Here is a 26,851-nt window from a genome sequence, read left to right as displayed (position 1 = left end):
TTCAAGTGAGCTGGGTTGGTAATGAAGACGCAATGAGAGCTGGCTCCGAGGTGGCTGGGTTGTGGTTCGACAGGGAGGAAAATGGGTGCTCTGGTTTGAGCTGCAGGAACCGGGTGATTTTTGGTTGATTGTATCTCAGTTGAAGTGGTAGCCGTGGTTCACAGTGTAGGATGGATGCTCAGAGGAGTTTGGATGGCTGAGGGCGTGAAAAGAGGGCAGCGGCACTTATTCTAGGGTTGAGAATGCTTAACCTATATAAGAGCTATAAGAGGAAACATATAAAACCTAAAGAAGAAGAAGAGGGGGACGTGCATGAAAAAGGAAATGGCTTGAAGCCGTGCGATGAAGTCTAGACTCGTTTTCACGGGCCTGGGCTGGGGACCAAAGGGCTGGGCCCAAAAGAAAATAACATACTCTCAAACAGCCCAGTCCGAGAATAGAAGAGTCCAACAAAAGAAAAAAAAACACAATAAAAAAATAAATAAGAACTAAATAAAAACACTACAACTCAATATTAATAAAATGAAATAATTAAAGTCTAACAATAAAATTATTCATTAAAGCAAAGAGCAGTTTAAATACAAACAATTATTACTATCAAGAAAGCACATCAAAATAAATTTCACAACTAAAAAAAAAGTTTATATAATAAAACCAATAATAAATCCGATAAATTTAAAACAAGAGAACTAATTTTTTTTAAATTAATTAAAATAATCCTTCAATAAATAAAAAATATATATATATATACTAAAATATGGGATATCACATTTGCAGCTAGCAGTAAGTATAATATTTTATCTTTCCATTGTAGATCCCTAGTTACTGCGTCATTAATAAAAGGTTCATCAACAAGCTGCAGATTGACCAGAATTTGGGAAAGATGACAAAAATGCATGTAGTGGGGGAGGACGAACTTGCAGTTATCCGTACTTCACTGTGTGGCCAAGTTGGGCTATGAGGCTGTGTCGTTGTTGTGGACCCCAACCTTCTAGCTCCATTTTCATAAGTTTAACGATCTTCTAGGGGTAAATCATAAGGCTTCTGCAAGACAAAGTTCTTCTGTAAGAGGGACTTGGGTGAATCCACCTGTAGGATCAACACCACAAAGGTGGAGAGGCTCCAACAAAGAACTCACAAAAATCAAGAATAGAGCTCTGTAGCACTAGAAATTGGTATTCACTTTCATGTTCTATCCTGTATCTTTTCTAAATATTGGAGTTATTAGAAACTGAAGTTGTCATCACCTTAATTAATAGCTCTTTTTTTGTGGTTTCGATTACCTCGACGATTACTGCTTTTGAATGTGATGGAAGACTGAAGTCAAGTCAAGCTTAAATTCAGTACATTCTAGTTGGGGTGTGATTACTTAAATGTGCCTCCAACTCTCGTTTTTCTTCTGTTATGTGATTACCTAAGTAGCTCATTTATGTAGGGCTGACTTGCTAGGACAACCTCCCCCACATGGCCAGAGTCTCCCAGAGTATGTTAAGACTTCTAAAAATTCAAAATCAAACATTGATGAACTTCAACCCACCAATAACAATTGAAAGATGGTCAGAGACCTTTCCAAATCAGTGATTTGTATTTCATAACATAGCATGGACAATAGGATAGTATATACCATTTTTGGGATGTGTATCATAAATTACACATTCAAGCTGAAGATGATTTAAGGTGCACATTGAGACTTTTCGTAGTTTTTAGGATGCAAGTTGTAACCGGGTGCACATTGCAACTAGTCATGGCTCTCTCTTTCTCTCTCATTAAATAATTTGCAACTCATTTCAGTTTAATCTACTATAGAACAAGGCTATAACAACAGATATCTGATACCAACTTGACATATGTTAAACTCAAATAGAGCCTTTACAAGGACTATATTGCCGTTTGTTAGGTTAGCTTGAGACAGCTTGCATAAAAATTATGCCAAAGAGCACGACTTCATGTCCAAAAGATTGTTAAGAACAATTGGGCATTATTTTTTGTCCCCACATCTTTGCTATAATACCTCATTTCCCCATCATAGATCTTATTATCAAAGTGGTGGCACCATGAGCAGCACCATGGATTTGTGCAATCGTAGCACCAGATGTTCAATTGAATAATTTGGTACAAAGCCATGGCCTTCGAATTGCCACACTCTAGATAAATAGTCAAGCCCCTAACAAAAGAGAAAAGGCAGCTTAGTGTTTCTGCAATTTTGAGCATTAAGATGTAATTAACAGCCAATATGTATTAACTCATAAACGCAGATAGCACATACATCATGGGAACATGCTTATCTTAAATTATAAGCTAAGTCTACTTGAAAGTCATATGGAGACAGCATTAAATTATATAGGATTCATACTATGTATCTATCTCTCTCTTAAATTATATTATTCAGTTTTGCCAACCAATTAGAGAGAATCTCTATTTTCTCTGATGCAATGTTAGAAGTTGTGAACTACCAAACACAAATTGATTATTTAGGACGGCCACCTATATGTATATTAGCTCAATTTTTTTTAATATATATATATATATATATATAAATATCTCACTTGTGGTGAAAGAAAACCGTGGTAACAAATATCGCTTAAGGTTTAGATATCAACCAACCCCTTTTCCTTTGTCCCCTGTTCTTTGTTTTTTATCATTGGTTGTGAGTAAGGAGTAGCTGTTGCTTTAGTAGTAGAGCTCATGATGGCACTACAATTTAATTAGTCATTTTGTATGTATATGTTTCATTAAACGCATAATTGTGAGGCTATATAAGTCTAATGTTTTTTAGGATGTCACATTGACATGCATATGGGGGTTGTATACATGTAATTTATAAGATGAGGAAAGATGGAACTAAGCAACACAATTTAGCATTTAAAGTGAAATTCATATATCCACATAAACTTAAATAGAAATGAGATGGTTGTGCATTTTGGAATTTGATTGATATTACAGCACATCAGAATCGAATCCCATGATTTTAGCAAATCCCACCAGTTTTGCCATTAGATAGTTACAAAATATTTGATTTAATTGTATAGCCATTTTTTTATCTTATTTCCATGTATATCATCACTCGTGTATAGCTATATATTTCTATACAATATCAATGAGAATGCAAGAAATTCATTCAGCAAATTATTTCTTAACAATTGAGAAGTAGAAAAATGATTATGAAATGGATATGGTCGCCTCCAATTCTAGAAACTGCATACTGCCTTGTAAATGAGAACTGTTTGCTGTTTTTCATCTCAAGTCTTGGTAAAAGATAATTATCTCCTCTGGTTAAGAAATATATAATAAATTTTCTTTTTGGAAGGTTCATTAATTTCAAGTTTTCATATGTTTTTCAATATTAATCCCAGTAGTAGTATTGCTTCAAATTTCTTCTTCACCTTGCTCTTCTGTTCTCCATCAAAGCTCAGAGGTATCTAAATGCGATTAAATTTTATGTTTTTAGTTTTTTAAAACCCCCATTAGAATCTAAGTTGTTCTCTTAATTAATTTTCAGAGTATGCAATGAAAAACTTCACAAGTTTTTAATAATGTAAAGCTCGAATCTGCTTCCATACCATTGGGGAGTGAGTGGTTTCAAAGGAAGGTAGAAATAATGCTTGCAAAGAAAAGAACTTTGATGGCAAAATGGCCCAGCAAGAAGGGTGGCTTTCTTCCGCGTTGCCTAACAATTACTGGAGATCAAACAGAACCATGCATACATACAACACTCGTAGAAACCTTGCACTGGACCCCACATTTACTTAGATATTGCTTTTCTTTCCTTCTTTCTTTTTCTCTATTTATTCACTTCATTTGGAGGTATAGATTCAAAGATAGTAATTCAAATATTTTTTTGGTAATTTAATTCAATGCAAAAGAAAAGCTCAATTACGATAATCTAATCTAAGGAACAGGCTTTGTCAGATGCTTGTGAAGACTGAAACTTCTGCTTGGCATGTCTTTTGTAGATTCAAAGATCGTAATTCAGAACGCCATTTCACAAATAGCCAAAATTCGATATAAAAGAAATTAGCAAGAGTAAAGAGATCACAGAAACAATTGACCTTTGAGGTGGACAGTGAGGATGAACATGTTGTCATCTTCACCAGACAAGAAAACAGGACCCGTTCGATCTTTCGCAAACTGAAATTCGGCCATGGAAGTGAGATCATCACTCGTTTTGGCGATCTTGAGTCCCAATTCCAGTTCCATGGCTGATTTTCTTTTCTTCTTTCTCCTTCAATGTTTTCTTTTTTCCTCCTCTTGTTGGGTGAATGAGAGATGTTTAGTCTAGAGTTGATGAAGAAAAAGTAATTGGATAGATAAAGCTGGGACATTGGTGATTGGTCAGAAGGATTTCAAAAAGAGAAACAACATAAGTAAAGCACATATTCATTGCTTCTTGATGTGGTATTTCCGGCGCTTAAAACTGCAAAAGTCGGTTGCTTTCCTTCGGTATTTCCTTGGTGGGAAGCCAACGGTTTCCTTGATCCATGCCAAAACATGTGTGCCTATTTAATATGTTTCTATTAACAAAAATGAAAAACACACGCATTCGTATAAATATAATTTTATATGTTTGTTTGTGTAAACGGATGAAGTGATTAATCAATTATTTCTTGTTAGTTTTAAGCTTTTGCAAGTCCAAAATATATCACCAAGTGGAAAAAAAAAATAGCCGATCACATTTAAGATGTCTTAGAAAAAAAAACAATGGCATGTTTGGGTAACATTAAACATTGCTAAAATTCTCAAAATTCTAAAAGAAATACTTTTCATTTGATCATTACTCAAACATAAAAATCAATACAATTTTTGAAAATTTTAAAATAAAAATAATATTAAAAAATAATATTTAAACAACTAATTTTATCTATTCATTTTCACACTCTAATACAATACTTATTTTATAAAATATTTGTATTCAACTTTTTTTTCTTCATTTTCTAAAATTCAATAAAAAATTTGCACTTAAATCATTTTACTCCTGTTCACAAAATAGTGAGGAATTATAAGCGTCCAAACATGCTTTAACCGTACGTTTGATTCACTGTTGTTGCAACTTATGTGTTGAATCGAACTGGATCATTTTACAATGCAAACATCCAGACAAGAAGTCAACAAGCACCTCATTCATCTAAGTTATGAAGCTTGGGCTGTCTGAATTACAAGGGATCCATATAATTTTGAAAGCATATCTAGTTTTGTTCTTACGAAGCTGTGAGGAGCTTTGTTTTTGTTTTTATTTTAATTTTTGGATATATAATTCAATTTTCTCATTAATTATCCTCCAATACTATCTAGGCTAACCAATGGTAATGCTCCACGTGTTATTAAAAACTCGAATCTGACTACTTGATTGTTCGAGATTTGTTTGCATACATTTTTCTATGATCTGTAGGAAAAATAAACGTCAGTTGTACATGAAGTTATTTAAACAGATCGACCCTTACTCTTCCCGATCTACTTCCCAACACTTCGGCTCATTTTTGCTTTCATGCGTAGTGTTTCATAGTTGTTCAAAAAAACAAAAAAGATGTTTCATAGTTGTACAGAGCTTTTGTAAACAACAGTAAGAGAATTAATCTGCTCAAACCTTTCATTCACCCTCTCAACCTTAAAAATGAAATCTTGTGTCACTATGAACTCCCACGGCGTCAGGAGAGAATTAATGAATGTAAATAAGCAATAAAAATAGTTAGTGATCTTTATTGTAGTTCTGTGTCCCCATTTTTAGAATGTAAATTTGGAGCCGTTGAGAGAGATTTTTAAAGAAGGTAGGAGTGCTTGTAAAGAAAAGAACTTCCATGGCAAAATGGTTGAACAAGAATCACATTCTCTTTGCCATTTTTCTTTTATTCCTTTTAAGTTTATCTTAATTTATTCTTTTCTTTTCTCAAGACATAACGAAATGCTAGTGAGTTACTATTGTAGAAAGTGAATCTGCACTTGCTTACATGTATCCTTTCTTGAGATTGGTTTGCAAGGAAGGTAGGAATGCATGTGAAGAAAAGAACATAATTGACAAAATTGCCAAGAAAGAATTAGATCCTCATTTTCTTGCGAAAGGAGTTTAGACTCCTATAAGTAGACACAAGAGATGATGGTTGTTCCCCATCATGCTTGTGATTTCTATCTAAACTACATTTTGCTCAGAATCGCTCTGTTGCTCTGCACTTGTTTTCCAAGCTCACTTTTCTCAAATCCATACCTACAGTCTGTGCTATATATATACTTCTCTTTTTTCTAGAGAAGGCCGTAGAGGTTAGTCCCATAAACTTTCCCTTCTTCCTTTCGATGTTTTTCTATTATGTTTTTGTTTCAATTCTCTGCTAATTTCATTTTTTCTATGTAATACTTCTTGGATATGTAATTGTGAATATATAAATGGTAAACAATGTCTCGTAGACTATTGTTCCTCCTTTGCATATGTCGGTTTCAGGACTTTGTTTTCATTTTTTTTTTGTTGGCTTTAGACTTATATTCTTGCATCACATATAGCTAGGCCTACTAGCCGGGCACTGGTACCCAACCTTCGCCTGGGGCGGGCAGGCGAGCACCCTAACTATAAATAATATATTTTTCTCTCCTCTCATTTCTCTCCTTCCCAGTTCTTGGCCGTCTTCCCTTCCTCTCGTTTCTCGTCTTCTCCTTTCTTCTTTTCTCCCCCTTCCTTTCATGCCTCAATGGTCGCTCACTGTCCTCTCTTCTTTCTTCTTCCTCATCCTCCTCCTCTAAGCCAGCGTCTCTCTCCGTTGTCGTGGGTGATGACTCATGACTTACGGCCAAGCTGCAATCTATGTGGGTAAGATGACAACTTAGTCATGAGTCTCTACGGCTGCGACCGTGGCTTTATAAGTAAAGACTCACGGCTGAGACTATGGGTTTGCGAGTTCTATGACCCACGGTTGCAGCCATGGGTCATATAGATCTGCCCATAGATTTTTATGAGCCATGGCTGCAGCTTGCTGTTGTGGCCTATCGGTCTGCGCAATGGTCTTTAGATTTGTGTGAAAGATCTGTGCGATTTTGATTTTGATTTTGGTTTTTTTTTTTTAATAAAAAATGTGTTGTCGGACGAGATGGTTGGATGGTGGATGGTTGTGTCAATCCACCTGCCCAGCCGGCAGATGCGTACTATAACCTTGTTCAAGTAGGGACGAGATGCGGGGTAGATTTAGGATTAGTTTAGGTAATGAGATGATATGTTAAATTTTTAAAATTTATTATAATTTCATTCTCAAACATCACTTAAATATAAAATAGTTTTTAATTTCAAATCTTTAATTTTTTTATTTAATCATTATAACTTCTACAAATTTAAAAAACAAAACGAAAAATTAATACAATTTATTTTTTTTTTTATTTCTTAAAATTAAATAAAATATTTTAACTCAAATCATTTTACTATTATTCATTTATTTACAAAATTTTAAGATACTCAAAAGCGCCAAACAAACCTGCAGTCACCTAGTCTAGGCAAGGCGTGGGATGGGTGACTACCCTCCAGGATAGATTGGGTAGCACCTCTACATGCAACAACTAATATTAAAAAATAAAAGAATATATAGTTTGCATATATTTTAGTATAAATTTATATTGTAGGTATATATTTTTAATATTTTTTTAATACTCATAATTGCCTAACCGTTAATATTTGTCGTTTGGACCAGATGGCACTGGTCCTAGTGCCTTCTGATCCTAGTTTCTCAATAAACCAGGGTTCCATCCTCAGTATTAAAAAAAAAGAGAAATGTTAGGTTGACCATCGGTCTACCGAGCATTTGCACCGAGGGGTGAATTTTTATTTTATTTTATTTTTATTTTTTGTTTTCTCAAATATTTAGAAAAGTATTAAATTATTACTATTTTCTCTTAGGTTCGTTTATTTTCACAAATCATACGAGATGAGTTGAGATTAAAGTTAAAAAGTTGAATAAAATATTATTAGAATATATTTTTTAATATTATTTTTATTTTGAGATTTGAAAAAATATAATTGTTTATTTTATTTTATATTGGATGTTGAAAAAGTTATAATGATTAGATGATATGAGATAAGATATTTTTTGAAAACAATCGACACCTAAGATTAATGTTTAAGAAAAAACAATAAAAAAAATAATTTAATGATAATCAGTGAGTTCTATCGGAAGACCTAATCTCCATAGAACTGCCCTTAAAAAAAAAAAAAAAAAAACATTTATCTTGGCCTTTATAAAAGATTAGGGCTATGTCCATTTGTCTTTATAACCTACAACCCAATTGAATATTTGAAAGGGGTACTAGGAAAAATTAAGAAGGTAGGAGATCGATAATATTAAATTCTTTCTGCTGGGGCATATTGTTGTTTCTTTCTTGTTTATTCTTTCTCATTCAATGAATCCAAATTATATTGATTTGTTGTATTCGAAAAGTAAATACTTTCTTTAAGAATTTAGAATTTCCTAATAATAATTCATTTCAAATATATGAGTTTTCGACTAAACATGGAAAGAAGGTTCATTTTAGAATTTAGTAAAAATTTGCTCACATATGATTTTCAAAGATCTAAAACAATGTCAAGTCATATTTTGATAGTTAATTGAGGTAAAAAAAATTAAACATAACAATAAATAATTACTTAATGATAGCAACTAATGTAGTGTTGAGCTGCCTCAAATCATGAGGAGGCAACATTTATTGTAAAGAGCGGTGCTAGACTGCCGCCTGAGTAGCACCACTCAAAGTTACCGTTAAGCTAAATTGGCCTTTTTTTTCAATCTTTTTTCATATTTTTTTTATCATTTAAAATCATTTTTAAAAAATATAAAAAAAATTAATACACTAATAGTTACTTCCTTAACCATTAAGTAAAAAAATTAAAATTAAAATTAAATAAAGGAAGTGTCAAAATGAGGTATTAAATTTAGGTGTCAAAGTAGCATTTTCCTTATTGTAAATGTTGTTTTTCAGCAGTTGGTGAAATTTCGTGGTTGTTAGTCTAAGACACATAGTTTTAGTATTTCTGCCCTTTGAAAAGTAATTTAATAATTTAATACTGATTCTCTTGATCATACTTTCTCGTAAAAGTTCTTCAATGTGACTTCGTATCAAGAAATTAGGGTTTCTCATAAACATCCTTTACCCAAGTTTCTCTAGCCTCCACAAGTGAGAAGGCAAACTTTTGCACTATACTTTATATACAAACCACAAGCCCTTATACCGCCCAACTGTTTTGGTGTATCTACCATCCAAGGACGATAGCTCATTATTTGAAATCCCGATTCATTTGGATTTTGGTCTGGGTCTAATCCGGACTAATCCGGCCCGGATTTGAAATCCGAATTCTAGTTTGGGTATACCTCAATTTTCAGATCGGAATCCGGATAAACAATCCTATTGATTCATATACAATCCTAGATAGATAATTAATTGTTGTTGCGGTCCGTTTCATGTTTAGAGGGAAAACACTTGTTTTATGGAAAAATCTTTTAGCAAATTGTGTTTTACAATATTAGAACAAACTCTTTTCAAGTGTTTGGATGTTGCTTGAGAATACTTTCATCAAAATAGTTTTTTTTGTTTGGGGTGCATAACCTTTTATCAAAATAGTACTATTAATGTCGAAGCTTATACTTCTATATACGTAGTTTATCGTAAATAAATAAATAAAAAAATTATCTTTGTGCATTTTAATTGAACTTTTTACTCTACATGCATGCTTTTAAGATTTATATAGTTAGTCTTTCCACCGAGCAAGATTAGAAATTTGTTTTCAAATTTTTGAGCTAAAAAACGTTTTCCAAAAAAAGAAGGCTTTGATTTTTATCGATTAATTTATTCTGTAGACTTACCTTTCTAAGCTAATCCAAGCACCAAGAAATCATGAAAATTATTTTCAAAAAGATTTTTACAACGAAATAAACGGAGCCTTAATATAAATTGAGTTCCAACTTAAAACTTTCAGTGCCAGATAGTCAATTTAGTTTTTGAGAAGGATGATTACAAAAATGTGTTTGAGATATTCATTTTTGAAGGATGATTACATATATTTTTTTCCTAAAGCTTGGACTTAGATTTCTTAAGAAAATTAAATGATTTTGGACTAAACTAAAATAAGTAGGTCGATTTGATGAATTTTCTAATATCTATCCGCACCATAGGCCCAACTTTATGGATTAAGCCCATTGTGTCTCAAAAGTGGTCATCTTTGTCTATGTATTGGTATTGATATCCTTACACAATATTTACTACTCATTTACTATTTAGTTATTTTTTTTTCTTTTACTCTTTGAATCTACATTAAAAAATTTAGAACATAACCTTCTTACATAATTAAAAATAAATAAATTCAATCAACTAATGTAATTATATAACTTAATTAAAAATAAAATTAATTTTATAAAAATTAACCTCCTTTTTATAGGCACGTATAGTGACTTGTACTTTGCTCGTTCTGTGTGATATTCTAACAGCTATTTATTTTGTTTTGGTGTTTCTTTAGTATCTTTTTCCCCCAATTTTCCACTGACCTTTTTTGTTGTTGTTGTTGTTTTGCTTCTTTGATCTGTAAACAGGCAAAGGCAGACTTTGTCATGTTATTTAACAAAGAAGTAAAAAAAAAAAAAAATACAAAAATAGAAAACTACTTTTGAAAAAATGGAAATTATTTTATCAATTGTTGGGAAAATAGGAGAATCCTTGGTTCTTCCAATCGGAGAACAATTTGGCTATCTTATTTCCTACAAGAGCAGTATCATAATTCTTGAAGAGAATTTTTCAACGTTATGTGAGAAGAAGGAAGCGGTGCAACAATCTGTTGTTGGAGCCGAATGGAATCAAGACGTAGTTGCAAGTGAAGTTAAGACGTGGCTGGCAAATGTAGGAAAAAAACTTGAAGAAGTGGGAAAATTCCTTGAAGGAGATGCCAAAACTAATACGATGTGCATGAATGGTTGGTGTCCTCATCTGAAGCTCCGCTATTCCTTGGGCAAGAAAGCTCAGAAGAATACTCGAGCCATCAATAAGTTACTAAAAAAAGGTGAAAAATATGACAATGTGTTCAATATTGCACCTCCATTGAAAGTGAGATCATCATCCATAGAACGGTTTAAGGATTTTAAATCACGAAAAGCAATGATTCAAGATGTTTTGGAGGCTCTAAGGGATGAAAAAATTGACATGATTGCAATATGTGGTATGGGAGGGATTGGCAAGACAGAAATGGCAAAAGAGATAGCTAGAAGAGTCGAAGCTGATGGTTTATTCCATAAAGTTGCCACTGCAGTGGTGTCTCAAAGTCCAAACTTGACAAAGATTCAAGGTGAACTTGCGGAAAAGCTCGGCCCGAAACTCGATGAAGAGAGTTTACAAGGAAGAGCAGATGAATTATATTCAAGACTGACGAAGAGTAAGAGTGTCCTTGTGATATTGGATGACGTTTGGGAGCCACTTGATCTTGAGGATGTTGGAGTTTACAATGCACTAAAAGAAAAGAGCTGCAAAATCTTGTTGACGTCAAGAAGTGAAGAAACTTGCAATCAGATGAGATTTCAAAAGATTTTTCCAGTTGAACTTTTATCCGAAGAAGAAGCTTGGAATCTTTTCAGAGAGATGGCGGGTGATTGTATCAATACCCCCAATGATCTAATCCTAATAGCACGAAAGGTTGCAAAAGAATGTGCAGGTTTACCCCTTGCTATTAGGGTCGTTGGAAGTGCTCTTAGCAACAAAAGAAATGAATATGAGTGGGACGCTGCCCTTCAGCAACTTCAAAAGTCTATCCCACAACATATCCTCGGTATGGATCAAGAGGTATATTCTAGAATAGAGTTCAGTTACAATTACTTAGAAAGTGAAGAAGCCAAATCATGTTTTTTGCTATGTTGTTTGTATCCTGAAGATTATGATATTCCGGTTGAACATTTAGTCAGGTATGGATTTGCAAAAAGGTTTCTTAAAGACAGCAGTAGTATTGTGAAAGAAATAAGAGCACACGTCAACACAATAGTTCGGAATCTTCAAAGATCAAATCTCTTGTTGGATAGCGAAGAGGATGAATGTGTCAAAATGCATGATATCGTGCGAGATGTTGCCATATCGATTGCATCCAGAAATGAACACGGTTTTATGGTTGAGTTGGATAGAAGGCATGAAGAATGGCCAAAGAAGGATACATATGATAGTTACACCGCAATTTCTGTTTTACTTGGAGAAATGAAAGGTCATCCTGATGGGTTGAAGTGTCCCAAACTTCAGTTTTTGCGACTATCATGTTTAGAAGATTCAAAAACGTTTCCAGACAATTTTTTTAATGGAATGAATGAGCTAAAGATATTGTCTTTGCAAGAAGGCTGCTTCTCCTTAACATCATTGCCAACATCAATCCAGATTCTTGAGAACCTTCGAATTCTGAATCTGGAGAGTTGTCGCTTGGGAGATGTGTCGGCAATTGGAACCCTTGGAAAACTAGAAATTCTTGGTTTTCATGATTCTGAGATCGAGGAATTGCCGCGTGAAATAGGAAATCTTAACGAATTAAAGTTGCTGGATATGAAGAGGTGTTTTTCTCTAAAGCGAATTGCAACTGGAGTCTTATCCCGTTTATCTCGCCTACAAGAGTTGTATATGGCAGACTTTAAGAATTGGGAATATACGACTACGATAGAAGGAAATGGAGAACGAACAAGTAATAATGCAAGTCTTGCTGAACTAATTCCTTATTTTGGTCGAATGACGGTCTTAGAAATCAGCGTACCAAGTATCGCGTGCTTGCCAAAAGAATTGCACTTCAGTAACTCCAACTTGAGATTTAGAATAAACATTGAAGATGATGGGAGATATTTATTTGAAAATGCAATTAGACTTGAACGGGAGGATGCAAGTGATCTTGGAAAAGTACTTTTCGAGAATAGGGGTGTTTTTGGCAACCTGAAACACTGTGACATATATAATTGCCAGCCTTCGGAAAATATATTTTGGTTGGCCATGGTGAGAGATTTGGTTCAACTCAAATCTTTAGGCGTTTTTGAATGTGAAAGTATACAAGAAATTTTTTCAAAGGAAGGAGAAGATAGTGATGTCATTACATTGCCGAAGTTGGAGAAAATACATCTATCTTCCTTACCAAAGCTCATTGGTATATGTCAATCCATGGACTCAGTTCAGGTATGTTCTCCCAATTAATAGTACATCTATGATTCACATTCTATATGGATTACTTCAAAGATCAAATCTCTTGAACATTTCTAAAGAGTTAATGGTTTTATACTATTGTTGGAAAAATTTCTATATGATTTTCGTTGGGAATAAACATCTTATTAATTTCTTATCTTAAGGATCATATACATTATATATATTTGAAAACTACTACTCACAACATTGTAATGATTGAATTAATGGATTAAACAGGTTGAAGGAGGAGGCATGAGCACTTCATCAACAACCCTCTCTCATAAACTATTTTCATCCAACACCATTTTGTGGTTTCCCAATTTGGTAGAGCTTTATGTAGGAAAGTGTGAATTACTAGAAGTGGTATTTGATTTGGAAGGACTAAAGGTCATGATAGAGAACAGCCAATTAGAAAGCCTAAAGTTAGAGAACTTATCTCGGATGGCACATGTGTGGAAGAATATTCCAAGGGTTTCAAGGCTTTCAAAACTTAAAATCAATTACAATCTATCGATGTCACGAGTTGCGAAATTTGCTCTCTGCTTCTGTTGCCAAACTACTGGTGAAACTTCAAACCATAGATATAGTGGATTGCGAATTGATGGAAAATGTTATTCAAAGAGAGGACGAAGCTGGAAAAGAAATGGGAGAAGATATCACTACGAGTTTTAGTAGCAAAGCCCATTCTTTTGAGTGGCCATCCATAAAGAAGATCGAATTGTGGGAATGTCCCAAACTAAAAACATTTTATTCAGAAATTGAAAGTAGAAGGAAGCTAAAGAAAACTGATGTACCAAAGGCTAGTACTGTTGGCTCCTCCTCAGTACGATCGAGAGATTCAGTTGGACTTTTCAACCGCTGCCTAGAGTCTTCATGTGTACCAGGTCGTAGCGCCAAGAGATCCCAAAGAAATAACAGCTCCTCTTTAGAAAGGAATAAATACGACATTAAAAAAGAGGTATGAGCATCATGATTAAGGTTTATTTATTACTATTATTATTATTTATAACTTATTTGAAACACTTTCGTCTTATATTGAGAATATTTCGTATTACATGATCTTCATATTTTAAACCTGCTTTAATCGTGCATGCATTCCAATTTTCATCTAATTTTTGCCTCACTTTAAAAATTAAATTTTGGATAATTTCACTTAAAAACTGTCACTCATTTTTAAAATAATTCTTTCATTTAAAGGTCGAATTTGATAACACTTTTAGGGCCATTGAGTATATTTAAATTTACCCTTGCTAGCTGTAATTAAATTATAAGCTAGTCACCTCACTAGAGTTCCAATGAAATTTTTATTTTTTATATATAGTTTTTTTAAATCTCCAAAATTAAGGAACGTTGAATAATTCGTTTAAAGATAATAGAGTTCCATTAGATTATAAATCAAAATAAATTGGTTATTTGCATTATCGTTATTGATTTCGGGGCTCAAATTGAAGTCAAGCCTTAATTAGTTTAGAACAAGAATTAAAAAATTGATTTCCTCCAATATATATATGAGTCTACTTTTGACAGTGTCATTTTTTTTTAAGGTTACATTGACAAATCAAGAGGAGCCAAATGTGAGCGAGACTGAAAATCATACAAAGATGTGTTCTCTATTTCCTTACTACTTGATTCAAAGTTTGGAAAATCTTGAAAAACTTCAAGCACTTAGATGTAATTCATTGGAAGTGATATTTGAACTTGAGGGACTAAATGTTGAAGAAAGCAATTATATCTTCAGTAACTTGACAGAGTTGAGATTACATTTTTTAAAGAAGTTGTTGCATATATGGAAGAAAGGTCCACGAGATATCAAGGGCTTCAATAACTTGATATTGCTAACAGTAGAGGGATGTCGTAGTTTGAAATATTTATTCACACCATCCATAGCAAAACTTCTTGTGAAATTAGAAGAAATAGATGTTACCAATTGCAATGAAATGGAAGAAATCATTGCAAAAGAATCAGGAGACGAAGAGAAAAGAGATCATGTGATTGCATTCCCTCGAGTGAAGTCCCTCTGGCTCAGGTATTTACCAAAATTAGAATGTTTTTGCAATGAGGCGATTTCTTTTGAGTGGCCGTCTCTGGAAAGCATGACAATGGCTCTATGTGAAGAATTAAAAATGTTTGTATCGACAAGTATGAAAACACCTAAGCTAAAGGGAGTGCATACGGGGTACAATTATGAAAGTAGTCAACATAAGTTTCAACCAATGATAGAAGGAGACCTCAACATTACCATACAACACATTATCAAAGGAAAGGTACGTTACCTAAGCAGGTTTCCGGCAAATTTGCAAGAGATATTAAACGTGAGTATATATAGAGGTATTTTAAATTTCTGTTTTCAAAATTTCAGGCGAATTTTCCGGGGAACTCGCAGAGCTCCACGTCTCTATAGCAGGTTAATTATTCAATTCGATCAATTTCCACGTATTCATGACTTCTTTCTTTTCTTTTTTTTTTTTTTTTTTTTTTTTGCATTTCTCAGTTTTCTCTAATTAATTAGCTGCTGGAGAGCTTATTATCAATTTGTCTCTCATCATGTGAAGTGTGAACGAGCTCCCCCAATTATATACTTTGTAAAGAAAATCGTATTAAAGCATCGGTTTCTTTCAGTTGGTTTTGCTTGCCCTGCCCCTGAGAGATTGTCTTGCAGCTTTGGAGTTTCTGGAACTGCTGAAAATTGCGTCTCTCGTGAGTTTCGTTGATATCAATAAATCGATTCCCAGATGCAAAATTGCGTCTCTCGTACAGTCACAATTCAGAGCCTCATTTTCATTCCTCTCTCAGAAGAACAGCTGAGATCCTCATTTCATTCTCGTTCCTCTCTCTCAGAAAAGCTCAGATCCTCATTTTCTCTTTCCTCCATCCTCTCTCTCGTTCCTCTGCCCCGCTTGGTGAGTTTCAGCCTCAGATTAGCCCGTCCTGAAGCAATTCTAATAATTGGCATAGACTCATATTCATCATCTTGATAAGCATGTCGCATTCAAATGGTTCATCATCTTGATAAGGGACAGAATTTCTGTTTGACTTATGGAGCCTGTTGGTCCCCATTTCCAGATTTTTTTGGTTGCCAATAGTGGTGCTTGCTGGCAGTTTAGAATTTGTCTTGCATGGTATCAGGTGATGTGACGAGAAAATAAGTTCTAATTTTCTGCCATCTTAATGATCTATCTAACTGATCTGATATTTTTTAGACCCGCATGGAGCAATGGGAGAGAATATGTGGCGTCTGCCCAGTTTGCCGCAAGGTTTTTCTATTCCAAGGATATTGAGCATGTGCTTGGTTTGGTTGGCTCTCATCCTTCTCAATTGGTATGTCTCCTCACCATGTAAGTTTTATTTTTGCAAGAAGAATAGGGAAAAAAAAAAAAAATACTCTGCTCAATTACAGTAGGACCAAGCAGCAGCAGCCTCCTTTACTGAACTTATGGGGATTATTTACTGAACTCCTTAATTTTAGGTTATGTTATTTGGACTGAAGGTTTTCTTCTCAAGCGCATGTTGTTGTTCTATTGAAAAGGGCAAAGTGGAGTCACAGCCCAAAACAATACCGAGAGGAAGAATGCAATAAATATCTATTTTTCAAATAATATCTTGCCTCTCAAAGTTTAAAACCCAACTGCCCAAGTGCCGGTTTTGCAGCATTGTCATCCAATTTCTTTTAGTAAAACTTGATAATTTGTTTTAATGCAGACGGTTTTCTAAACTTGGCTGTGGTAGTATTTCTTTTCTAGAAAAGGTGGTCTCTAGTTTATTCAATTGAATAAATTTAATTGTATTGACCCAATAATCACGGGTGTTAGGTCACCAGAGACCAGGGTTGCATGCTTTCATTGTTACTTTGCAGCGTGAGTGTTACACTCAAATGCTTATTGCCATCGATGTCGATCTTGTGCCCAGTAACTTTAAACATTACCCTGCAAACCAAGTGTTAGACTGAAGAGCTTGTTTGTGGCACAAGTGTTAGACTCTTAACGCTCGTTTAAGGCACAAGTATCAGACTCTAGCACTTGCTCGCTTAGGCGGGGATCGTTCTTCGGGATAACATTAGGCATTACCTGGCAATGCAAGTACTAAACTCAAGCACTTGTTTGTTAAGCATTTTTACTAAATTTCCTATTCATTAAAACATATTGAGCAAAACTACCCAAAAAAGGGGAGACAAGCTCCAATTTATTCTTATAACAAAACCTCACATCTCAAGGTCTGGTAAATCATAGGAGAAAGAATAGGGCCTAATTGATCTTCATGAGCTCAGTCTTTTTGCCTTGTTGCCACAGAATGTTTCCATATCCAAATGCAGTATTGTTATTTTTTTCTTCCTAGAAGAGAAATTTTAATTATTTTAAGTACAAAATTCGAACTTCATGCTTGCCTACTACTGTATGTGATTCTCTCTCTCATTTGAGGCCTTTAATTCTGGACAAGAATTTAAGGAAGTTTTTTTTCCTATTGGTTGTATGGCCTTCTTCAATATGGATATAAACAAGATGTTTACTTGCAACCTAAATGTGGATATTTCAAATGACATATGAATTCGGCATATTACTTCCCCTGCTCTTCTTATTATTGTGGTCCTGTGGAACATTTGAAAGCCTCAAAGATTGTATTGATGCCATAGATACAATATTTGAAATTAAACTAATCGATCTTGCATTGTATGTCACTGCACAATGCATATTTTTGAGAACTTGTTTAATGGAATGCCTCATGATTGGTTGTGTCCCCAGTGTTTTGCTGCATGTGGTCAGTTTTGCTTGATGTTTGGATAAGAAAGCTCAAGCTGTTATTAAGTACAATTTAATTAACTTTACACACTTCTCCTGTAAAGTGGATTGATTTAATTTAATTAATCAACATTTCCAGTTTAAATCTCGAGCAATACAACTGCATGGAAAAATCGATTGAGAAAGATGATTGAGAAAGATGATGGTTTTACGACTACAATTGATGCTTTTCATCGGCATTTACCTCCAGAGCTACCCCTACCTACTCCATATTTGGAGAAAGATGGACAACCAAACCCTCTGCAGTGGTTTTTTCTTCAAATCTGGGGAAATGGTGTTGCTAGTTAGATGACTAGTATTAAGTTGGAGAGGCTCCCACATAGAACACACAAATAGAGCTATGTAGTAGAAAATGGTATTCATTTTCAAATTCTATATTGTATCTGTTCTAAATATTGGAGTTATTAGAAGTTGAAGGTTTGAAAATGCCCACCTTTAATACCTCTTTTTTTGGAGTACATTGCTAGTTGGGGTGTGATTACTTAAATATGCCCTCAACTCTCGTCTTTCTTCTTTCTGTTTTTTCCTCCACAACTTTTCATAGTTTGGGATGTATATTGCAAAAGTGTAGATTTTTATCATCAGCAAAAGGGTGATAATTAAAAGGGAACCAACTCTGCAGGTAGTGTATATGGTACGTAATCAGTTAAAAGATTCAATTCAAAGCTGGTCTGGCTAATCTATCTACTAATTCAACACTAATTCATAATTGGGGAAATAAAAATATCTATTGGTTTGCTGCCGAACTGTCCCAGTTCTCTCTCTGTCTCTCTCTTCCCGAAAGAGAGCGTGAAACTTGAGTTTCCTTTGGGTTGCAGAGTCATTTAAAAGTTTGTAATTGCATCATACAACTTTATATGCAGATTTATCGTGTTGGTGCTGGAACAACTGCTACAGGGCACTGGAATTTCTGATTGCCTAAGATTGAAATTATGTGAATGTTTTAGTATATCTTTGATATATTAGTCATTTGGATTTAGAAATAAGAGTGAATGATTTGATTGCTTCCTATTTCTGAAAACATGATTCAACATCAAGTAGACTCGAATTATTTTCTTATTTCTAGGTGTATCTAATGCCTGCCCAGCTTATGAATTACAATGTCGGACGACCATAGTTCCATTCTTAAGAGATCAGTTCTATAGTTCCATTCTTAAGAGATCAGTTCTTCTGGGGCGAGAGAGTACATCAAAATTTGAATAATACGTAGAAGTCCATATCAGGACAATTATGCAGTTCCTTGATACCACCAAGAGCCCAAGAGATAAGTCAATACTAGATACTAGGCACCCTGACTTGTGATTCACGATGCTTTACCAAACACTCCAAAACACAACACGCAGGAAAAAGAAAAGAAAAATGGCCAACTCAGGCTCCAATGTTTCTTAAAAGAGATTGCCACCAAGGCCTTTATGCAACATGTAATTATTATAGAACTCCGCTTCATTCATATTTTGAAAGTACTATATTTTAGATCCTTAGTTGCTATGTCATTAATAAAAGGTTCATCAACAAAACTGCAGATTGACCATAATTCGAGAAAGATGACAAAAATGCATGTAGTGGGGGAGAAAGAACTTGCAGCTGTCCGTACTTCACTGTGTGGCCAAGTTGGGCTATAGGGCTTTGACCCAAAACCTTCTAGCTCCATTTTTATAAGTTTAATGATCTTCTGCAAGACAAAGTTCTCCTGTAAGAGGGATTCGGGTGAATCCATCTGTAGGATCAGCACCACAAAGTTGGAGAGGCTCCAACAAAGAACTTACAAAAATGCAAGAATAGAGCTCTGTAGTACTAGAAATTGGTATTCACTTTCATGTTCTATTTTGTATCTATTCTAAATATTGGAGTTATTAGAAGCTGAAGTTGTCATGAAAATGCCCACCTTAATGAATAGCTCTTTTTTTGTGGTTTTGATTACGGCCTTGACGATTACTGCTTTTGAATGTGATGGAAGACTGAAGTCAAGTCAAGCTCAAATTGAGTACATTCTAGTGGGGAAGTGATTACTTAAATATGCCTCCAACTCTCGTTTTTCTTCTGTTATGTGATTACATAAAATGAGCCTCATTTTATGTAGAGCTAGCTGGCTTGCTAGGACAATGGCCTCTCCCATATGGCTAAAGAGTATGTTAGACTTCTAAAAATTCAAAATCAAACATTGATGAACTTCAACCTCCCAGCAACAATTCAAAGAAGGTAAGAGACCTTTCCAAATCAGTGATTTGTATTTCATAACACTGCATAGCATTTTCGTGATGTGTGTCATAAATTACTGACAGTTGAATATGGACCATAAACTGCACATTCAATTAGCTGAAGATGATTTAAGGTGCAAGTTCTAACCGGGTGGATTGGGGAAAGAAAAATATCTCTTGATTTGCTGCTGAACAACTCTCTCTCTCTCTCTCTCTCATTAAATAACTTGCACGGCGGTACAATTTTTGTCATTTTGTATGCATATGTTTCATTGAACGTACAATCATCTGGCTATATTTGTCTAATGTTTTTTAGGATGTCACGTTGACATGCTTATGGGGTTGTATACATGTAATTTACAAGAAGGGGAAAAATCGAACTAAGCAACACATTTAGCATTTAAAGCGAAATTCATATGTCCACATTTGAATAGAAATTGTTGGTGCAAAGAGCTGCAAAAGAAAAAAAAAATAGTAGGAGAAAGAGTTTGATTTGATGCACGTTACATTATCACTTTCTTTAAGATAATATTTTCCCCTACTAATAACGGTATGCATACGAATTATAAGAGAATTTGCCTCTAAGATACAATCCAGTCCAAAACAATCCAAATTTTCTAACTGTACTATACATAAATGAAATCAGACCCTGGATGCCTTCAGGCTTTACTATTCAACTAAGAAATTAAAAATATGTTTTCTCGAGAACGAACAAATCCTTATAACAAGTTTTTTGCATAAATGAAATATTTTGGAAGAAAGATAATTTCAAATTGACAAGCCAAGGGGTCTATGTTGGAAATATTTTCAAAATAATATATATTATATTTATTATTAATAATATGTTGAAATTTATTTTTAGAAGTTATGAATTATTTTGAAAAGAGAGAAATTAAGGAAAGTTTGGTTATAATATTTTGAGTTTGCATTTTATTCGAACTCATGTAGGATTCAAGTGATCTATTATACTACAACTCTTGGCAAATAAAATTCCAAAAATACACTTGTTGGGTTCCGAACCCGTGCGAGGATGGATGGGAGGTAAGCAAGGTGACAATCTTTGTGTTACTTGGTAACAGGTACAACTAATATATCTATTTGGATCAGATTATAAAAAAATGAAAAGTTACAATTTATTCACATTTATAAGTTATCTATAAATAGACCTATTAGTCTACGAATTGTAGATAGAAGTCAATTTCAAAATTTTCTCTCTTCCAAGAATCTTCATTTCTTGAAAACTTATTATTAGGATCTGTTCATTCTGCATAGAATAAATTTCTAATCTTTTGGTTGAATAGTAAAATCTAAGGGTATTTAAGGTCTAATTTTATATGTGCATATCGTTGCTACACAAATAAACTTGTTCTGAGTTTTATTGTATTTTAGAGGTAAATTTTCTTGTAACTCATGTGCATACTATTATTAATAGAGGCAAATATTATTTTAAATAAAGCGACATTATAACGCACCTTAAAGCAAACATTTCTCTCATTATTTTTTATTTGCAGCCCTTTTGTTCCAACAGTCTACTTTCAGAAAAAACAAATTATGCGAACAAAAAGTTATGGCTTTTGGTTTTTCTAAAATCGATTTCGAATATGAGTATAGATTGCATCTATTACCAAGTAACACAGAAATTGAATTTGATTTACCTGTCACGCTGCTTCCTCGTCAACAAAGTCGCACACGATTGAAACCCAACTGTTACGACTTTTGGTGTTTTGTTTGCAAACAGAGTGCTACTACATCCACGAACTGATGTAATCCTTTTACAAAATAATTACAAAAAATAATAATTTGTCCAATAGTAACGTGGCCAAATTAATGCTTAAAAAAATATTTTAATAATAAAGTGATTATATAGAAATAAATTTACTGATGTGATTGGATGTATTATATAAAATTATAAAATTAATTTTATTATAAAATAGATTTAATAAATCATATAAAATTAAGAGAACTACCACATACATAAAGAGATTACATAAAATAAATTCACAAATTGATATAATTTTATAAAATTTATTAAATCTATTTTATAATAAAAATAATTTTATAATTTAACCTATCACATCAATTCATATATTTCATTTTATGTAATCATTTCATGAATAGAGTATTTTCTTACAATTATATTTAATTTTACTTAATTTCGTTGGATCGATGAAATGGAGCTCCCTCATAAATAGAAACTAACAAACACTGCAGCGAACAAACAAATTGCCTTATTAGTATCCCAAAGCTCCAACCTCCAACTTCCACTTTTCCTTAAACCACGCTCCAGCAGCCGCAACCATGCAGTGGCCGGCGCCGCCAGGTCTCGGCGTCGCAGCCATTTCCTACGTCGCAATAGACTACCTCCGCCACCTCTCCCCGGCATGGCACGCGCGTCTTCAGCCAGTTCTCTGGTCCCTGCTCGCTCTTAGCGCCGTCATTCGTGTCCCTTTCTACAAGCACTGGTCCTCTGAGTTCCGCGCGGCCATACCCTTTGTCGCTTCCATGATCTTCATGCTCTCAGCTCTCCTCTTCGAAGCTCTATCCGTGCGCTTCGTCACCGCCGTGCTGGGCCTCAATTGGCACCGGTAATCAGTATTTGCTTTCCTCTGTTTATCTCCCTAGTATATGTATTTTTGTTTTCTAGCTAGAAAGAAGGCGACCAAGGTGATACATTGATAAAAGTATTCGTTACAGATGATGGGGTTCTGTGAAACTTTAACATTGGCTCAGATTTGGTTTCGGGCGTTCATTGACTATTAGGTCAAAGAAATAGTTTGAGCTTTTGTAGGATGTGATCTGATCAAAAACATATATTGGAGAGTGGTAGGGATAGGAAATGCTGCATTTAGGGTAAAGCATTAATTAAGCGGTAGATTAAATTGTTCTCTGATATGAGTAGATGTTGATATTGATTACTCGTAGGGCTCCTGTCTCTGTTAAATTTGGTTGATATAGAAATAGCAGGCAATGGTAACAGATTTGGTAGGAGACACTTGTTTCAGGCCCGGAATATTTTGCTTCTTTCCCTTTTTAGCGAGTCTGTCATTTCATGGCCTCAAAGTTAGATAGCAGAGTATCTCCCCAAGTGTTCCAAGGACTTCAGCTGGCTACACTTTTAACTGTGACGATTCTGATTGCTTAAATACAGGTCAGATAGAATCCTCAATGGATCTCTTCTGAATTTAGATGTGAAAGATTGGTTTTTGCATTGTAACTTTTTCGGTCTCTCCACTAAGGGGTGGCTCAATTGAGTGAAGACCACTTTGCTTGAAAGGAAGGTCACTCGTTAAAATATCTCCCTTCCCATCCTTTTGGGGTCAAACGCCCATAAAAGGAGATAAAAGAAAGTCTTTGCCAGCTATAAATACACACATATTATTTTGTCTAACATGTTATAAAAGATGTAGTATTTTGCATGTTTTGAGGGTCTTTTTCCCCTTTTGGGGTAATATTACGATCTTACAATTTTGTGGGATAGATGAAACCTTCTTTCTCTTTTCTTTTATCAGCCTCTAAAGATGTTCATTGAGATCTCAAACTTGACACAATGCCCATCTCAAATCTATGACCAATCCTTGGAGAAGAGATGGTCGTGTTGCATTAGTGCTAAAGAATTGAAAGCTTCATAATGGCATGTAATTTCTGTGAAACTCCACATGCTTACTGTTGCATTTCAATAATAGAGTAGCAAACATGTGTAGGTAATGCAAAGGCTATGTATTTTCCCAAACTAAAGTTCTTAATTACTATTGATGAATTTGACATAATGCTAGCAAATCTTACAATTTGTTATCTTATGGCTGAGGCATTCATACATTCTGATGTCAATGTATGTTCTGAAATTTTCATTCACTCTGCTTGAAGTACATGAGCCCCAAAATAACAAAATGAGACTACTTTCATGATGTGTTGAATTGTTATGGATACGCCTTGATGGATACATATGCTGCCTGATGTGTATGTGCTGTTGACTGACAAAACCTTCTGTAGACTTGGTAGCAAGAACATTAATGTGGTAGCACGCTAGGCACAGGTGACTTGCTGGTGTTTTATGTATGTTCCTGGATAATCATCGAGGAAACCTGAATAAACATCAAGTGGTAACTTTTCCTGAGATGGTAAACATGTAAGCGATTTAGTAGTTTAATCTTTTTCTGAATGTAAGATCCACCAGCTGCATATTTTAGGACTTTTAAGGTCAACCATCTCGTGGCTCCTATGTCAGTGAATTCTAAGGATACCTTTCATTTTCTATGCTATTTCTGCTTTTATTACTAGCTTAAAGTTTGACAATGGGATTATGATTGGCTTCTTAATCGTTGACAGTGAGACACCTCCTCTTCCTGACACTGGCCAGTGGTTACTCCTAGCATTGAATGAGAAACTTCCTCAAACCTTTGTTGAGATTCTAAGAGCTCGTATTATTGGACTGCACCATTTCCTAATGCTGTTTATGATGCTGGCTTTCTCTGTACTATTTGAATCTGTTCAAGCTCCTGGCCTAGGGCTTGGTGCAAGATACATGTTCACCATGGGAATTGGCCGTCTTCTACGAGCCATAACTTTTGTATCCACCATTCTTCCATCAGCCAGACCTTGGTGTGCTGCTGCTCGGTTTAGAGTTCCTGCATATCCTCATCACTGGGCTCAGAAGTATTATGTCCCTTATGCTTCGGATGCTGCTTCTATTCGTCAGTTAATACAACTGGATATAGCTTACGGTGTGTTCCATATATTAAGGTCATTTGCTTCTGTTATTTATCTAATGGATTATGCATGTAGGGGATGTTATTTTCATGACCCTCTAAACTAGGATTTGGCTTGTACTGTTTAGTGGTTTTATTTTTTAGTTGTGTTCTGGTTTTCTGGGCAATCATAGGAACTTCGTGAATCAATCACATTCTCCATGACTGCTTTTTAAATATATTGCTAAACTTGACTGCATTGTGTCATATCATTTAGATTGATACGACCATCATATATTTACCTTGATTTTATATTTATGTTTTACCATTCTTGCTATATGACCATGTCTGTAAATATGAGGCACCTCATATGACATTGTCATATAGCTCGGCGTCCTCACCCCTCAAAATAAATTTACAAAGGTAATTATAAAAATCTAAATCCCAATTATCTGTGAACTATTAGGTCTGAGTTACTTTGCTTGCCACAAGCTATGGAGCGTTTTTCATGTAGCTTGAGACTTCCGACTGTGTCATTATTGATAATTTTGTTCCTTTATTGGCATTTATAGATGTAGAAAGTTCTTCAAGCGTTTTTGCATGCTGGCTTTTTTGTTGTGTAATGTGTTTATATTTTTTATTTTAGAATCCTTTATTCAACGATCATAAAGATTTTCCTCTACAGTGATGTCTATATTCCTACCATCGATATGTTTTCTTGAAGTGGAAACTGTTTGTTAACCTTTCCCTTCTATTCCAGCTGATACTGAACAATACAGTGACTATCAGCCAGAGTGGGGTTCAATGAGCTTTCTGATTGATTTCCTACGACCCACCACTTCAGAAGGATCTTCATGGTACAATCTGCTAAAGAAAGCTGGAGGCGGCTGCAATGACCTCCTATACAGCGGCCACATGCTTGTTGCTGTACTGACAGCTATGGCTTGGACGGTATAATTTAATAGTATGTTTTGAAATCACTTTTCATCTTGTGACCATTTCCACCTGACTGGCCTCTTTATATAATAAACATGGTTGCAGGAAGCTTATGGAGGTTTTAGCTCAGCTCTTATATGGATTCTTGTGCTGCACAGCGCACAAAGAGAGATTCGAGAGCGTCACCATTACAGCGTAGACTGTATCGTGGCCATATATGTAGGCATCCTTCTTTGGAAAATGACAGGTTTTATCTGGCCAGCCAAGGATGCGTCCCGAGGCAGAAGGCTAAATAAGCTTGAGAAAATACAAAGTAGACTTATCCAAGCTGCGAAGGACTCGGACATGGACGAAGTGAGGGAGCTTCTCAAAGAGGTTGAGTTAGGCAATGAAGAGAGCCTGAACAACAAAAGCCTGAGCAGGGCCACTTTGGTCTTTGCCTGTGGAATCATTTTCTCTGCACTAACAGCTGTAATTCTGGCCTTCACATGGACAAGCGATGGATGATGATCTATTTCCAGACACGATACCATAAGTCATTTCACTACTTCTATCATAATGTTGAATTTTCCTCCCGTTTGTATGTTTTCCCACTCGGCTACTACCTCTGATTCAAGTGTAATAGATTGAACATACAATGTACCACTCCCATCTGTATCTTTTGTTCTCTGTATTATGGTTAATGAAACACTTCCCCGGGAGACTATAAACTATGTATCATTGTTTATCTTACAAACCTTCATCTGGGTCTTAAATGCTTTGGTATCAAATTATTTTCTGTGTCCATTATGAAACTTCAAAATATGGTTCCATTCTTGGGGATAAAAATTATTTTCAAAACTATCGTTATATGTCGCCTATCATGAATTTTTATCCATATTTTAATAATGTACTTTTTTTAAATTCCAAAAAAAAAAAAAAATCACCAAATTACCATTATGTATTTTTAAATTACCCAAAAATTATTAAATATTAATCATGTCACAACTCTGATATGTTTTTATTCAAAATGTTATTTATACTTACAATTTTACTTACATAACTATACTAGTTTATGTATCAATTATTAAAAATGGTAAAAATTTTAAAATTCGAAATT

At 34.6% G+C, this 26,851-nt stretch overlaps 2 protein-coding genes and 2 long non-coding RNA genes across 4 annotated transcripts; 3 read left to right on the top strand and 1 right to left on the bottom strand.

Moving 5' to 3' along the window:
* Positions 1 to 1,997: 1,997 nt before the first annotated feature.
* On the bottom strand, positions 1,998 to 5,913 carry LOC121244521. The gene is made up of 3 exons (XR_005936445.1): positions 5,582 to 5,913; positions 4,050 to 4,496; positions 1,998 to 2,164 (listed from the first exon to the last, which is right to left on the bottom strand). It is a non-coding gene; the product is annotated as an uncharacterized LOC121244521 (long non-coding RNA).
* A 4,644-nt stretch (positions 5,914 to 10,557) lies between these two features.
* On the top strand, positions 10,558 to 18,379 carry LOC121244520 (disease resistance protein SUMM2-like). The gene is given in 6 exon segments (XM_041142626.1): positions 10,558 to 13,134; positions 13,378 to 13,800; positions 13,802 to 14,098; positions 14,685 to 15,452; positions 16,341 to 16,458; positions 18,013 to 18,379. Coding segments are annotated over 5 exon segments (4,074 nt in total). The 5' UTR covers positions 10,558 to 10,626; the 3' UTR covers positions 16,419 to 16,458; positions 18,013 to 18,379.
* A 714-nt stretch (positions 18,380 to 19,093) lies between these two features.
* Positions 19,094 to 19,811, top strand: LOC121244522. The gene is made up of 2 exons (XR_005936446.1): positions 19,094 to 19,354; positions 19,457 to 19,811. It is a non-coding gene; the product is annotated as an uncharacterized LOC121244522 (long non-coding RNA).
* A 2,521-nt stretch (positions 19,812 to 22,332) lies between these two features.
* LOC121244617 lies at positions 22,333 to 26,463 on the top strand. The gene is made up of 4 exons (XM_041142769.1): positions 22,333 to 22,716; positions 24,458 to 24,852; positions 25,577 to 25,767; positions 25,858 to 26,463. Exons 1-4 carry the CDS (start codon positions 22,430 to 22,432, stop codon positions 26,257 to 26,259), a joined length of 1,275 nt encoding a protein of 424 aa, XP_040998703.1. The 5' UTR covers positions 22,333 to 22,429; the 3' UTR covers positions 26,260 to 26,463.
* Positions 26,464 to 26,851: the final 388 nt, after the last annotated feature.

This window comes from Juglans microcarpa x Juglans regia, chromosome 8S (genome assembly GCF_004785595.1).
Source record: "Juglans microcarpa x Juglans regia isolate MS1-56 chromosome 8S, Jm3101_v1.0, whole genome shotgun sequence".
Classification (NCBI taxonomy): Eukaryota; Viridiplantae; Streptophyta; class Magnoliopsida; order Fagales; family Juglandaceae; genus Juglans; species Juglans microcarpa x Juglans regia.
The sequence above is the reverse complement of the archived record's forward strand: the minus strand, read 5'-3'. Positions and strand labels throughout refer to the sequence as shown.

Coding starts and splice junctions, on each gene's coding strand:
- LOC121244617 (XM_041142769.1), top strand. CDS start 22,430: ATGCAGTGGCCGGCGCCGCCAGGTCTCGGCGTCGCAGCCATTTCCTAC. Junction 24,853..25,576: donor ACAACTGGATATAGCTTACG/GTGTGTTCCATA, acceptor CTTCTATTCCAG/CTGATACTGAACAATACAGT. Junction 25,768..25,857: donor TGACAGCTATGGCTTGGACG/GTATAATTTAAT, acceptor ACATGGTTGCAG/GAAGCTTATGGAGGTTTTAG.